This window comes from Vitis vinifera, chromosome 10 (assembly GCF_030704535.1).
Source record: "Vitis vinifera cultivar Pinot Noir 40024 chromosome 10, ASM3070453v1".
Taxonomy (NCBI): Eukaryota; Viridiplantae; Streptophyta; class Magnoliopsida; order Vitales; family Vitaceae; genus Vitis; species Vitis vinifera.
Genome location: NC_081814.1, coordinates 1,837,604 through 1,853,041, shown reverse-complemented (window position 1 = coordinate 1,853,041; position 15,438 = coordinate 1,837,604). Strand labels below are relative to the sequence as shown.

General features: G+C 31.9%; 1 protein-coding gene across 1 annotated transcript; it reads right to left on the bottom strand.

Moving 5' to 3' along the window:
- Positions 1-14,017: 14,017 nt before the first annotated feature.
- LOC132254526 (uncharacterized) lies at positions 14,018-15,297 on the bottom strand. Its single transcript, XM_059740368.1, has 2 exons — positions 14,941-15,297; positions 14,018-14,830 (listed from the first exon to the last, which is right to left on the bottom strand). The coding sequence occupies exon 2, from the start codon at positions 14,792-14,794 to the stop codon at positions 14,177-14,179; it is 618 nt and encodes a 205-aa protein (XP_059596351.1). The 5' UTR covers positions 14,795-14,830; positions 14,941-15,297; the 3' UTR covers positions 14,018-14,176.
- Positions 15,298-15,438: the final 141 nt, after the last annotated feature.

Sequence of the window (15,438 nt, the reverse complement as noted above, 5' to 3'; positions counted from 1 at the left end):
TTTTTCTTAGTTTTTTTTTTAAATACTTTACGAAAGGCAAACATGATCGTTTGTTTATTCCTCACTGGGATAAGGTATTAGAACTTTGATTAAGTATAGGTTTTGAGTTTGAATCCATTTGCCTAAGATGTGTAGTCCATAATATTCTAGGTCAAATTATGGGTTTTACCTCTAGGTTGTGGCTTATCATTTTCATATTAACCCTTCTTGAGATATAATAATTTGCATGCCCATGTTTAAAAAGCTTCATTTTAAGTAAAACTCAAAAACAATTATTTTTGCACTAAAAAAAAAGAAAAAAAAAAGGAAAAACCCTCATCTTTCAAGATTCCACAAAAACAATGTCTTCAAGGGGGAGCTCTCTGGTACCCTTTTCCAACCATTTTTGTAGTTTCTTTTCATCATTTCCAAGTGCATGATCCAATGATGCAACCCATTGAGAAAAATAATGGAGGGACTTTACAAGGAACCAATTTTACTCTACTTTTTCTCTATACAATGAAATCATACATCCTGTCAAAACTTTTCTACAATGATCTCTTCTTTTTCCCTTTTTGTAGGGGATTGCCACAAGGTTCACAACCACTCTTTTTATGAATGGTGGGTTTTTTCTTTTGGGTAGTATTGAAAAGATATCTCTTGGCTACGTACCGAGAAGCAAAACCCAATTGAAAGTAGCAAACAGATCATATAGCTAGGCCTCCTTTTATTCGCATATTAACAATGGTCTTATTTCTTTATACTTATAACCAATTTATTCGTACTTGGGTGAGTGTTATTTCTTTACGTCAGTGTTCAATGGTTTAGGGTTTATTATGAGAAGCTAGATATAGTAGCCACGAGAAAGCATATATCATAGGAATTTTCTACATGAAAAAGAAGGGAATAATTACCAACCCAATCAAGTAGGTCATGTTGTATCTTTTTGCCATTTTCTTTGTCTTGTTTATGGCAAAACCATGACATGAAAAACAAAAGCAAGATACATAATGAAGGTCCATCATCAACAAGGGGAACAAAAGGATAGATGGAAAAAAAAGAAAGACAAGTGTGGTGAGAGAGAGGAAAATAAAGTCTGTTTAAGTGAATTGAAATGATAAAATGGAAGAAAAAGTAAAAGTTTGCTTCAATCACGCCCACTTTAAATGCATGCCTTCCTTCCCTCTTTAATTACTTCTTGGAAATGGGCTTTGTGAAACATCAGTGTGAGTGGGAATTGTACTGGCTCGGTACTGTGGTGCTTCATGCTTGTAAAAGGAAAAAAATGGAGTTACAAGTGGGTGTTTTTTTTTTCATAAATTTGCTTTCTTCTTTCTGCTACTTAAACAATGGGCTTTCCCATTTTATTTTTATTTTTATTTTATTTATTTATTTTTCCATTGATTTCATGATTTGAGGCAAGAAAAAGCTTATGGGGTTCTGAGTTCGAGTTGACAACAGTTGGCCCCTCCTTTGAAACTTTTTAGCTTTTGGTCTCATGGGCACATGCAATGTCTTTTGGTAAATGTTAGTGCATTTTCTCATCTCCCTCCAAACTGTTTTATTTTTTTTATTTTTATGTCATATTTTATCTAATTAAATACTCTTAATTTTGTTATTTCTAAAAAAAATTAAAAATTTAAACATAATGTAGAGTTAATATCATTGAAAAAAATATTTACAATTAATTAAATTAAAATGGGTGAAAATATATGAGTGAATTTTGGATATTACAAATATTTTTCATAGTAAAATTTTGAGAAACTTATCATGAGAAAGAGGTAGTTGTGAAGAAATTGAATTTGTTGATGGGCAATAAGAGTTAGTGGGCCCACTCTTTGAAAATTGATGTACCTAAAACAAGAGCCAAAAAGGGTTATACCTTGAGTGCATATTCTTTTGAGAAGAGAGGAATATTTTATGCAGATCTCAAGTCAAGAGTTGCTAAGATGAAACCTGATACAAGCCTACACTTTCAAAGAAGACTTCTGGATAACTACCATTATTGCTTATATTATAGTCAATTTAGTTGATTCAAATAGGGAAATCAGTTGTTATTCCTTTAATAGAAAGAATAATTGCCTATATAATCTTTATAAAGGTTAGACATTTATATAGTATTTAAAGAATTTATTTAGACTCCATTTGGATTTTAGAAAGTTAACGGTATTGAGAAAAATTGAACATGATGGAAATTATAAATTTATATTTTCTTTTAAAAAATTATTTTTATATTAATAACTACGAAAACATGTGAAAAAAATTAAATAAATTTAAATCTAATTTTTATTTTCTTTCATTTTCTTTTTAATGAATAATTATCAGGTTTTGACAATCCTTTTATATCTCATTGTCTCGTCTTGTTTCATATTCTCCGATAGGCAAATCGATTGATTGAACTGATTTCTCTTGATTATTCGAGATACGTAATACTAACAGTCATCCTTCTAAGGTTTCTCGAAAAATTATGATCTTGTGTTGATCATATGTTTTGAACATCTACTATTGTAATGCTGACTTCTTTTTTCCTTTTTCTTTTCACACGTTATAGCATCACATAATTCAATATTTTGGATAAAGATGAATCATGCTTTTCTTTTTTTGGGTAAATTCTACTTCAAACCAATCTAATATAAGTGGGGCAAACAGACATTCCCAGAGCTTCTTGTTTTTGGTTTTTTTCTGTTCATGACATGAATTTGCATTGATTTCTGATGTGTCCTTCCTAACTATAACATGATTAAAAGCCCTAGTAGAGAGACATGATCCTATATTTTCTCTATTAATTTATGATGCTGGGGTCAAGCTTCACATTCAATTAAACTTTCTCTTTGCTTCTTTTGTGGTCTCTAATATTCTTCAAATAATGCAAGGTCTCATATCTAAAATAAATCATCATATTGTGTTCATTTGAGGTACTTTCTTCATCAACTTTCAAATTTGCTGGTGTGAGTTGATGGTAATATGAGTGGTTGACATGGTGTTTGGTTGCTGAGAAAATAGAAGTACAAGTTGGGGAAAAATACAGTTTGGTATGTAGTGCACATGCAATGTTTTGTAACTCACAAGTTGATGGGGACGTGGATCCCATGCCTCAACTCCAAATACTTTTGCCATTTGCCTACGTCTCTATTCGTTTCTACACAAATCCCAACAAATGAAATTCTATAAATACTTTTATATATACATAGGGAGAGGAAAATGTTAATCTACACGTATCCAAATCCAAATCTAGATGGTTGAATATGTGTGATGAGATCTAAATTGTTAGACTAAAGTACAAACAAATGAAATCAAGGTAAATATTGGTACACGATCAATAATGATTTTTTTTTTTTTCCGATTAATTTCATCCGAGTGAACGACGAACGTACCTATAACAAAATATGTTCGGACGGTTTTTCTGGATACATCTCTCCAAAGTTTAAGTCAATTATTTTTAAGAAATGAATTATAACAATTTTAAAGAGGTTAAGTCATACCTGAATTTGATGTTTGATGATCTCTTATTCTGACAATGTTTTATATACCTTTCTTGAAAGAAGCTAGTTCAAAAAAAAATATTGTTAGTCGTGCACCAATAATAAGATAATACAAATAAATAAGACTTGAATATGTATATTTAATACCATTTGATTGATGATGCATTTTTATTACCGTAGTATATATATAAATATATATAAATTAACAAATAAATAAGATATCAAAACTTTAATATGAATTTAAGGGTTTAAGTCTTGAATTATCTTAAGAACTTAATGCTAAATTCATTTTAACTAATTTGTAAAATTACAAGTTACTAAATTTGTGTGAATCAAATTTCAAGAATTATTTCAAAATTTATTATTTTTTAATTTATATTTAATTGATGATAAAATCAAGTTTTAGCAGCCATATTAAAAGCACGTTTGAAATGCTCAATCTAAAAAAAAGAAAAAAATTGAAAGAAATAGATGTGGAGGTGATATTTGAGGATCAGATTCCTCTAACCATCAAAAGTAAAAAAGATTGCAGTCTAAATGGTGCAATTGGGTGGATTCTCCATTGACTTCATGCTTTATTTTGGTTCTCTTTTTTGATAGTGAGATTATGCTCCCTTGTAATAAATTCTATAGATATGGTTTAATAAAGCATGGAATCTTTCAATGAATGCCAATGAAGACATGCATGAATCATAGCCCTAAATCTCCAGGAGAAAGTATCCATTGTATATATATATATATATATGGTGGGGTCAAACTATAACTTGCTTTTAATTTAGAAGAAAATTAATTCAGATTATTTTATTTTTTTAGTTACTTAATCATTTTTAGATTTTATATAAAATACTTAAAAGTGGAATTAATTCGTGTTTTAAAATGTAATCCATATGCGATTGCCTTGTTTTTAAATAAAAGTATCGATGGAATTGAATTGAAGTAATTTAGATTAAACATATTTGGTTGTTATGGTTAATTGCACAAATGAAACATGAGTTCATTTTAAATATCATAACCTTAGAAAGTTCTTCGAATCTTGCTTCTAGTTTTGTTTCGATTTTTCGGTATTAGGTAAAGACTTCACTGTTATTAATTCGAGTTTTCAATATCAATTCAATGTTTGATTAAACTTAAGTTTTATAATAATAATAAAATAAATTTAAGTAATTCAAGTACGAAGATCTTCATGGATCAATTAAGGAAAACCTATACATGAAGGAGCTTAAAATGTCTCAGTGAAAGTAAAGGAAGACTCATTAAAGTTCTAATAGGATTTTGATGTGTTAAGCATGTTAAGTTCGGACTCGTATAATTAAATAAGGATAATGGTTGATTGGTTGAGTGAAAAATGTGTCTAACTACTAATTTTCTTTAAAATGTCATAATTCCTTTATAATAATCTATAACTTGCACATTATTATTAGATTAATTGTAAACCTTTTTCGAGAATTTATTGTACTTGTATATATCACTTATTAGATCATTCTTTAATAATAAATTTGTGAAAGACTAAGGAATCTCATAAGAAATTTATTTAAATTTGTAAAAGTACGAGAAAAAGGTGTATGTATTTAATTTTTCGTTAGAAGCTAGACTCTTAAAGAAATAGTACAAAAAATTTTAAGCTCACATTGAAAGAAGTTTGCGAGTGTGGATATATACAAGATTTTCACAACAAAACATTTTCTATTTTTAATCTTTTTACTTTATTACATTTTATTATGTCATTAATATTATTTAATTTTATTATTTTTTCATTAAAATTTTAAATTTGGGACTTGAAAAAACAAAATTTTCAAAAAGGGTTATCTCTGAATTCACTTTTTCCCATACCAAAATTTGTAAATTAGATTGAATTCACATTAAGGGGGTGAAATTGGGGTAGATATTTTTCTCAATCAAAGTTGAAGAAAGAATAATTATTAGATAAAGAAAAAAATAGTTGAGAAAAGGACCAACGATGATAATCTAAACAAAGAAAAGTTGAGAGAAAGAGGGTAGTAGATGAGTCATAATTTTGGAAAAGCTAGGAGGGGACACATTCTTTCCTCCACAAAAATGATCAGTTATTGTTGCATAAGTTCTGAAATGGACATCCTACCAATCCATTGTAGTTGGACAGCTAAATCATTTAATGAAATCATCATAGGTCTTTATATACAGCTTCCATGTAGAAAATATACCACATCTAAAGGGAATAAAATTCTTATGATCGGTTGACTAGATAATTAGGTGAGCTCATTGCATGAAATAACATTCTAATTATGAAATTTCTCCGTTCACTTAATTAGGGTTTTACGAGCTTATTAAATAAAATAATAATATTCTAAAGAGATAAGTTTCTTTTTATGGTTTGTTCGTTTATGAAATAACGCTACAAAGAAAACACAATAGTTATCCTTTTGAGTTCGTGTCAACTTTATTCCAAATCTTTCAAATAAGTAAAGGCATGTTGGAAAGTGATTTTATTTGAAATGAGTTGTTCTTATTAATATATAACGTTTTTATTGAGAATACTTTCATTTAAAACATTTTAAAGCAAAATTACTTGATATTTGGATATAAATAATAACAAAAATTTTCAAAAAAATAATGTATTAAGTGATTATTAAAAAAGTACATTCAAGTGATTTTCTAATTTTTTTTCTTTCTAAATATTAGTAGGCATTTCTAGCCTCCTCCACTCCCAAACAAACTCTAAGATATGGATGATATTGTCCCTTAGTAATGAGCTAAAGCTTGACTTTTAGGTTGGGTTTTTGATTTTGCCTTTTAATGAAAATTGAAATGCATGCGAAATTCATAATTTCAACGAGATATTAATATTAATAACATAAAAGTTACATTAAATATAAAATAATTTTTTTTTGATAAAAAAATGAAAAAAAAAAACAACTCTACCAAAGCAAAATTGTTCTCATTTCTATATTAAACTCTTTTTAATTAAGTCAAAAGCTTTTAAATAAAATCCCGTCAAACACGCGTAGAAACTCTTATTATTATCATTATTATTTTTAAAAGAAAAACATCAACATCTCCAAGTTGCATTACAACTACCTCTCTAGAAAAGTAATGGGAAGATGGCCTTGGAATTCTTTTCTTGACCAAAGTTTGTGTGGACGATGGCTGTACAGAGAACCTAATGAATGAAAACAATGATTTTTTTTCCATATAAGAAAGGTTACAAGGGAAGCCAATTCAATAGTGACCATGGACCAAAGATAACACCTTGGAGTTATGCACTTGGCGTGCCACCCTTGTGGGGATACACCATGCCTTTCTTGGGCCACCACCATGGATATCTATCATCCATACTTTTGAGCAAAAATAATTCATTTAAAATAAAACATCGATGAAAATTTCTTTTTCGTATAAAAAGTTAATAATTACGATTTTGAATTTTATTTTAAATGATCAAAAGATTCAAAACTGTAGTTACCAATTATGGTCTTAAATTAATTTTTAAATTTAAGTCTACAATTTTAATTAAATTTATGCTTGAAAATATTGTTGATGATTACAGTTTTGTCGTATAAAAGAAAAAAAAAATATATTGATAAGATTGAGAAGTTCTAATTAGGTAAAGGAGTCATTTTTCCTTCCAACTCTGTGGTCCATGTATCAAAAATTCTAATTAGGGATTCCTTTTTTTTCTCCTCGGGAATGGGTCAGAGGATATCAAATCAAAGGGTCTTGTGGCCTCAATCTTTCATGGGATTCATGGGACCATCTTTGATTTGTGGCACTAGTTTTTTTATCCTGCGTGCTAATCGTGTGATTGACCACTTGCTCATCTTCTAGTCCTTGAATGGAATCAATAATCTTTTGTACCAACCACTGGCCTTTTGTTTTCCGTGCTACTGTGAATTAATTTGTACAAAAGCCCGTGTAAGTATTCTCATCATATACTGTTGATGAGAAAGTTCTACATATTTCAAGCATTTGTTTCACGAGGAAGATATATCTACTTTATGGAGCTATACTAAATCATTGTGATTGTATTTATAGTTCTAAAACCCTAATTCACTACTTTATTAATTGTTTTCACGTCATATTCTAGTGACTTGAATCCTCAACAACCTCCTATGGTGATAGCGATGTAGACTAAACCTTTTATAGTAAATGCACCAATGTTGAAATTTATGTGATATTATTACCGTTCGGACCCATGACATTTGACAAGAAAAGAAGTTAGGTATTCATACCTATTTTGGAGTTTGTAACATGTTTTCGTGATTCAAATCCCGACTTTAGCTACCGTACCACTTTTTAGGGTCTAAGCTTTAAGATTGGAAATCAAATGACTTTTAAATAAGATAGTTAAAGTTTGGATCAAACAAATAATACTATATGTGGGTTATAAACTCGAGTCATGAAAAAGTTATACTTGAAAAGAGATTCTTCATGAAGTGAAGTTTAAAAGTTAATCGAGATAGTTAAAGTTTGAATCAAACAAATGATACCATATATGAGTTATAAACTCGAGTCATGAAAAAATTATATTGAGGCAGATATTCTTGCAAAAGTGATAAATAATGCTTTGTACTCCTTGAAAAATGTTAAGGGAGAGATTACTAGATTTACAAAATACCGTGTCTCGACAAATAATAAATGTAGAACTTTCCCAAGAATGATGCCTTAGAAAATAATGCATGGTTTGATGTATGAGGCTAGGCCCAACAAATTAAGAATTTAGGCATGTACAAAATATGAATAAAGTTTTATTTAAAATGTTGAGATTTGAGTAGTGACCTCTTTCCTTTCAGAAAGATCTAGTGTTGCTCCATTATTTGACTTATCTTTCCCACTATGATGTTTGATACTCATTTCCTCCTCTATCATGTCAAATCCCATGGTGGTACTTTACACAAATGCATGAACATGAAAAGCTTAGAAGGCCATACAAGTACTCAAATACCACCCGAAGGCAATCCATGAAATCTACAAACTGAAAAGAAAATGGGAAGACCTTCACTGTATATATCATAATCAGACAAAAGGGTGAACCACCCCCCCTCCCCCCCAAAAAAAAAAAAATAGTAATAAAATAAGGCAAAAATGAAATAATTGGAACCCTCAAAAGAGGCTTTTCCTAAAGTTGAAGAAGCTTTTTTCGAGTTGTCCCCTTTCTTTATTTTCCCTTCAAAAACACATCCCTTGTACGTAACGCAGAAACATCCATTTCAGAGTTGCTCAGAATTATATGCTTATCAGCTATCATCTGCTTTTAAAAACATGCCACTGTTTGGCAATACGCATGTTGTATTTTACTTCCAATGTGAAGGAGGCCATTTGCTTTAATGCTTATCCACCTTCCCCACTTGTTCCTTTCTTACACGCCCGCATGCCCTTTTACTCATAAATGGCGAGTGCTTGGACAACGAGAATCGTTACCATTTAAGCACTTCTGGGAACTGCTTTTGGCATTTTTTTTTTTAATTTTTATTTTATTTTTTGAGTGTATTGATGTTAATTAGATTGCATGCTGGTAAGTAAAGGTGAAAAATACATTTATTTTATTGTTTGAAGTTGGCCAAAAGGCTTTCCAAACGTGGGATATATATGATACCCAATTAAATATTATTGGAGTTTGAAGTTTGAAGTTTGAGGTTTGGGCTGAGGTTGAGGAGTAATGGGCCAATATAGGCCTATTTGGATCAAAGACTGGCAACCAAAAACCCTTGGATGGATGGGCCAAAGGGGGCATGGCTTTAAGGCCCAAAAGAGTAAAGCAAAAATCTTTGAACTGTTTTAAGTACTATACTCCATAATTTTAAAATATTATCACTTTAAAAAGATCTTAAAATATTATTTCTAATTCTAAGAGAATAAAATAAATCTAAAAAAAAGTTTTTATTTTTATTTTTATTTTTATTTTATATGTGTGTTGTTATGGCTTCCTTCATTGATCAAATACAATTTACTTCCAACTAGTTATAATAACTTCATTTAAATAATGACACGTGTAGTAGACTATTTTACATGTGGCATTCACAACTCCTTTCAAACTCAAGGGGTAGAGTTAATGGAAATGAAGAGCATGAAATAGGATTTGTAAATACATCAACTATATGATTTAATGAAGGCACATGACAGATTTGAATTCTCTTTTATAAAACATTTTTCCTTAGAAAATATAGATCTAATTCAATATATTTTGTTCTCACATGAAGACCTAAATTGGCAGCCAACATGATTATACTCAAGTAGTCATAAAACAATTGGAGTTTTATGAACAATTACCCTTAATTCTCTTAATAATAAGCACAATCATGTTATTTCAACCACTATAATGTGTTATAATTCTATGTTTAGCTTTTATAGAAGACCTAGAAATTATATGTAGCTTCTTAGAGTACCAAGACATTAGAGTAGAACCTAAGTAGACATAATACCTTGAGATAAATCTTCCATCATGTGGGTTTGTGGCCTAATTTGCATCACAAAAGCCTACTCTCATTCAAATTTCCAAAGATAAAGACCATAACCAAGAAAGCTTCTTAAGTACTTCAATATTCTCTTCATAGCTTGCCAATGTGCTTCTAACAAATTTTGCATAAATTAATGGACCTTGTTCACACAATGAGAAATCTCAAGTTTAGTAATAATAATGCATCGAAGAGTTCCTACTACACTTCTATAGAGCTTTGGAATTTTGAGTAGCATCACTTCCCAACATAGATAGTTGATGACCACTTCTCATTTGTGAATTAGCACCTTTGGTATAGTGTGTTTTTTCCTTAAAAAAAAATAAAAAAAATCAGTGATGTATATTGTTGGTGACAAATGAATCCTATCCTTTGTGTGCTTAACTTGAGTTCCCAAAAGATAGTCTACAATACTAAGGTCTTTCAAAGCATAAATATGATTCAACTTATTAATTAAGCTATATAGTTTTATATTATTTCTTCTTATCCCTAAAATGTCATCTATATAGATAAGGACAAAAGTTGAGTGAGTAGGTATGATTTGAATAAACCAAGACTAATTATATTTAGGTTAGACTAAACCAAATGAAAGGAGCACTATGCAACTTCTAAAATTTAGCCCTTGGGGCATGCTTTAGTCCAAATATGGATTTGTGTAATTTGCAAACCACATTTGGTGACTTGGGATCAATGGATCCTTGAGACTGTTCCATAAACATTCTTTTAATGTATTATTAATATTCAATTGTCTAATAGTCCAACCTTTTGTTGGAGTCATAGTCAAAACCACTCTAATATTGGTTGGTTTCACTATTGGACCAAAGATTTTGTTAAAATGGAAACTTGCCATTTGGTGAAACCCCTTGGCTATAAGTTAAGCTTTGTACTTGTTGATGGTGCCATTAGTCTCTTTTACTTTAAATACCCACTTTTAATTAATTGTCTTTCTCCTTAGTGGCAGAAGTATAAGACACTAGGTTCCATTCTTCACTAAATTAAAAAATTCATTTGTCACGACTCACTAATTACCATAAACACTTGATGTTTAAAGGTTCTTACTTTAGACCTTGTGACTATTTAGTGTGCATTACCAACTTCTAATTTCTTTTAAGCCTACATTGATGTTGGATTGTTAACATATGTGTGAGTAAAAACCACAAAGCTTGCACATTAGAAGTAAAAGTGGGTTTTAAAAATGTTATAATTGGTAAAAACAAGTTTCTTATGAAGTAGGAATTGTGTAAGAACTTTCAACAAGGACATCTGCAATCAAAGAATTAGATTGTGTTTGAATTGAAGAGTGAATAGATGTATTGGGAAGAGATAAGGTTGGTCCTGTTAGAAATTTGAGGCTAATCCAACCTATGGTAATCACCCTATAGGGGGGGTAAATAGGGTGATGGTCTTTTTTCGCAAATTTAAACAAGTGAATGCAAGAGACAATTATATGCAAGTATATAATAATCAATATATAGACAATTGCATATAAATTAAAGAGTATGAAAGAGAGAATGCAAACACAAGAGTTTATAGTGGTTCGGCGCAACCCGGCCTACATCCACTCTCTTCTAGCTTCAATCCCGAGCTTGAGGTTCCACTAATCCAAGGCTTCCAAACTAAGCCTTCAAGCAATACAATTGGATTATGGTTCTAATTCACTCTCTTGGACTTTTGGCTCCAAGCATCCTTTACACTTCTCAAGAGATATCCCACTCTTGAACAACCCCTTAAGTGATACCCCACACTTGAGAAACTTCATTTCAATGATTTACAAATGAATGATCTCTCAAAAATCCTAGCACAAGAACTTTAAGCTCAAATGATACAAGAAAAACTAGGATTGAATGGTGCACTAAAGACATGCAAGTTTTGAAATAATGGTGCACTAAAAAATACTCTTCCAAGGCTCAAATATAATCAAGAAAGATTTGGGAAGGTTAAACTCATAAAACAATGAAGATTGAAACCTTTTTATAGAAGAAAAAAGCCAAACTAGCCGTTGGGGGTTCGACCGGTCGAGATAGGGGTCGACTGATTGACTAGCCGTTAGCATTTAATGCTTGACAAGTGACCGTTGGGCCTCAACCGGACCTCAACTAGTTGAGGTTCAACCTTGACCGGGAAAAGAAGGCCATTGGGAGAGAGATAAACTTTTTGGCCTCCCTCAACCGGTTCTCGATCGGACTAGCATAACCGGTCGACCGATTGAGCCATTTTTTGGCTCAATACCCAACCTTTTTCAACTTAAAACCTTTTAACATAAGTTTGAAAATCATTTAACACAAGGTTTTAGTTGAAAACATGAAATCATCCAATTTTTAAGATATTTAAAACAATATTACTCTTGGATGATTTTGGTGTATAAATAAAGAATGAAATGCATGAAAGTCCTGGTGCACCAACAACCTTATAAAGAGATCTTATGAAGCTTTGGTCTTGAAAAACTCTTCTCTTTGAGGTGGTCTTCTTCTTCATGATTTCTCATTGGCTTGATTTGTCTTTGTGATTGCCACTTTGGAAATCGTCTTGCCTAATCACACTTGAAATATGATCATTAGTTCTAAACCTTATTTTGTTATCATCAAAATCAAGATTAACCAAACCTTGGTTGTACATGTACCAATGCTAAATACCTTAAACTAAAAGAAGATAAGTGTGGAGTCGACTTTCGATTGAATTGGCAAAAGATGGAAAGGGTTGTTAATAAAAGATGAGATCTTATGAAATAAAGATTTTGCCAATAGGATCTAAACATTTAAAACCATTGTGATTTAGGCTATAGTTAATAAATGTACGATAAATATAATGAAAGACTAGTTTGTGTTTGTTGCAAGGTCTTATATTTGGATAACAAGCACATTCAAAGACTCGAAGTATGGAGTAATTAGGCTAAGTTTCGAATAACACTTCTAAAGAAGATTTTTGTGCAAAATTGGTATAAGAAGCCTATTAATCAGATAAACAATGGATATGTAAGTCTCGTCCTAGAATTTCAAAGGCATAGATAACCTTGTTAGAAGAGTGATACCATATTTAATGAAGTGAGAATGCTTCCTTTTAGTCACACCATTTTACTATGAGTATGAGAATAAGAAGTTCTATGAACCATCCCACTATTGATATGGATTTTACCAAGATAATAAGTAGGACAAAAGGACAAATCAATTTTATTGATATAGTGTAACATTTACAATTCTTTCTTAGAGACGAACATAAACAATAAAACTACAAATTATAACAAAGAAGAAAAAGAACATAAACAATAGAACTACAAATTATAGGTATGGACATTTGAGAATTCAAAAAAATGTGTACATTTACATGAGAAAGAGCAAAAGACACAAAATAAAAAAGTTGTCATTGTTTAGAGAAATTTAGGTGGCATTAATCAAAGAAGTTTTTTTGAGAGATCTAATTGGGATTGAGAAAGAATGTGAGTGGAATTCAAGAAAGATAGTGTTATCTTGTGCGAACTAAGACACACTTAATAAATTCTTTGTTATTTTAGAAACATTAAGCAAATATTTAAAGTAATTATGACTTAATTGATCAATCTACTAAGTAGTCACGTGAGAGCTTTAGATAATTGTCATTACAAAACTAACTTCCTAACAAAATTAAAACAATTCCACTGAAATTAACAAAATATTCTAACATATAAACTTCAACACTAATAATTGTTTTAATTTGATTATTTGAATAATTATTTTATATTTGAAAAAAAAATTATAATCAAAAAAGGGAAATTTGATGTAAAATCTAGATAATATTATTTCATATAAAACTCCTTTTTTAACTTATATAAAAATTTATTTGATATTTAATTAATTTCCTATTAAAATCATCCTTTAAAAAAATATTAAACTAATGATTCATAACATAAAAGTCAAGGCCAAATCCCAATTGATAGACACGACTTTTTGTGATTGAAGGAATTTTTTTCATCCTAATCAACGCAAAATCAATTATTATCTCCTTTTTCTTCCACTTTGTGACATTTTTTTTGATAATGCAATCATTATATCATCCCCCTTTTCTTCGCCCTTATCATTCTCCTAGGCCCATTAAGGACTTAAATCAATAAATGGGCAATCAATGGGCTCACAAGAATCCAATGCACCACCCCAAAAATGGAAATTCACAAAAATAGACAAATTTGAAGTCGCAATAAAATCATCAAATTACAAATAAATCCTCGTAACATCGAAAATTGAATCACCCTTTTGAAAAAATTTCCCTCCTTGAGTCCACCCATCAACCGTCGGATCCCGAGGCGGTTGATCTGACGGCTCAGAATATGTCCAGAATCTCGAGAATCGAACGGTTGCAGAGGGGACAAGAGCCTCGGTTCAACCACAGCTCCCTCGAACACACCCTGCAAAAGGTGTGACCACATGGTATGAAAGCTGCGCCTTTCTTTCTTCCCATGCACACGCAGCACAGTTGATCACTCCCCGCTCCTCTCTCCTTCTCCATCTCCCCATCCCCACCGTCCGATTCCTCCAGCAGTCTCAGCAGCGACACCCTCAGCGGCGTCCCAGGTGCACCCTCACTTGTCCCACCATTCGTGGGCCCCACCGCCACGGTAGCCACGTCCTGCGCCGCCCTCATTTGCCGCTCGGCCGCCAGCGCCGTCGCCAGGTTCATCCTCGGCGACACCGGAGCTTCGCCCACGCAGCCCCGGTCCGGACTGATCCCCGGCGAGGCCTGACCCACTTCCTCTTGGGCCTGAGCCATGGACTGCGCTTGGGCTTGGGCTTGGACTCCATCGTCGTCGTCATTGTCATCCTCTCTCACGGTCATCGTCGACGGCCTGAAACCCCAGGACGCGCCGCAGCAGCTCATCTTCTTAAATCCCAGCCGTCGCTTTATACTCCTCCACCTCCCGATTCGATCCAAACCGTCCATTTCCTCTCTCAGGAACCACAGCAGCGTTCTCGCCTCCTGCAAACGGACAAGGGAGTTTTCACCGTTTCCATTCATTCTCACACAAACCCACGAATTTTTTTTTCCAGAAATCATAAAAAAAAAGGGGTCTGAAGAAGAGTACATACAATCACTGATCACGCCGACGAGTTGGCCTGCTTCATCCATGTAAGTCTCGTGAGTTTCTTCAAGAATCAGAACCCCCACCTCGTCTTCAATTCACAAATACGAAAACGACAGAAGCAAACTAAGAAATGGGGTCCAAAGAAAGCGGTTTTGCACTGTTGGAAAGTGAATATACAATGGGTTTTTGAGATCATAGGCAGCTCCGTCATCGATGAGATGGGTATTCAAGCTTTGAAGAAACAAACAAGGACAAAATAGAAGAAGGAAAGAAAACAAAAGAAATGAGAAAATGTGAGTCTGTACAGAGTTCTCTTCTAGTTTTCTGCGCATCCTTGCTCAACTTTATTCCTCTGTTTAATAAAATTTTATTCAATTTTATACCCTGATGAATTGTATTTTCCTTTTCTTTTTTTCTTGAATAAGTATGAAAATGACTAAATCCAATAAATATATTTATTAAATATTTATTTTTTAAGAAGAATTTTTTGGAGTTGATTCTT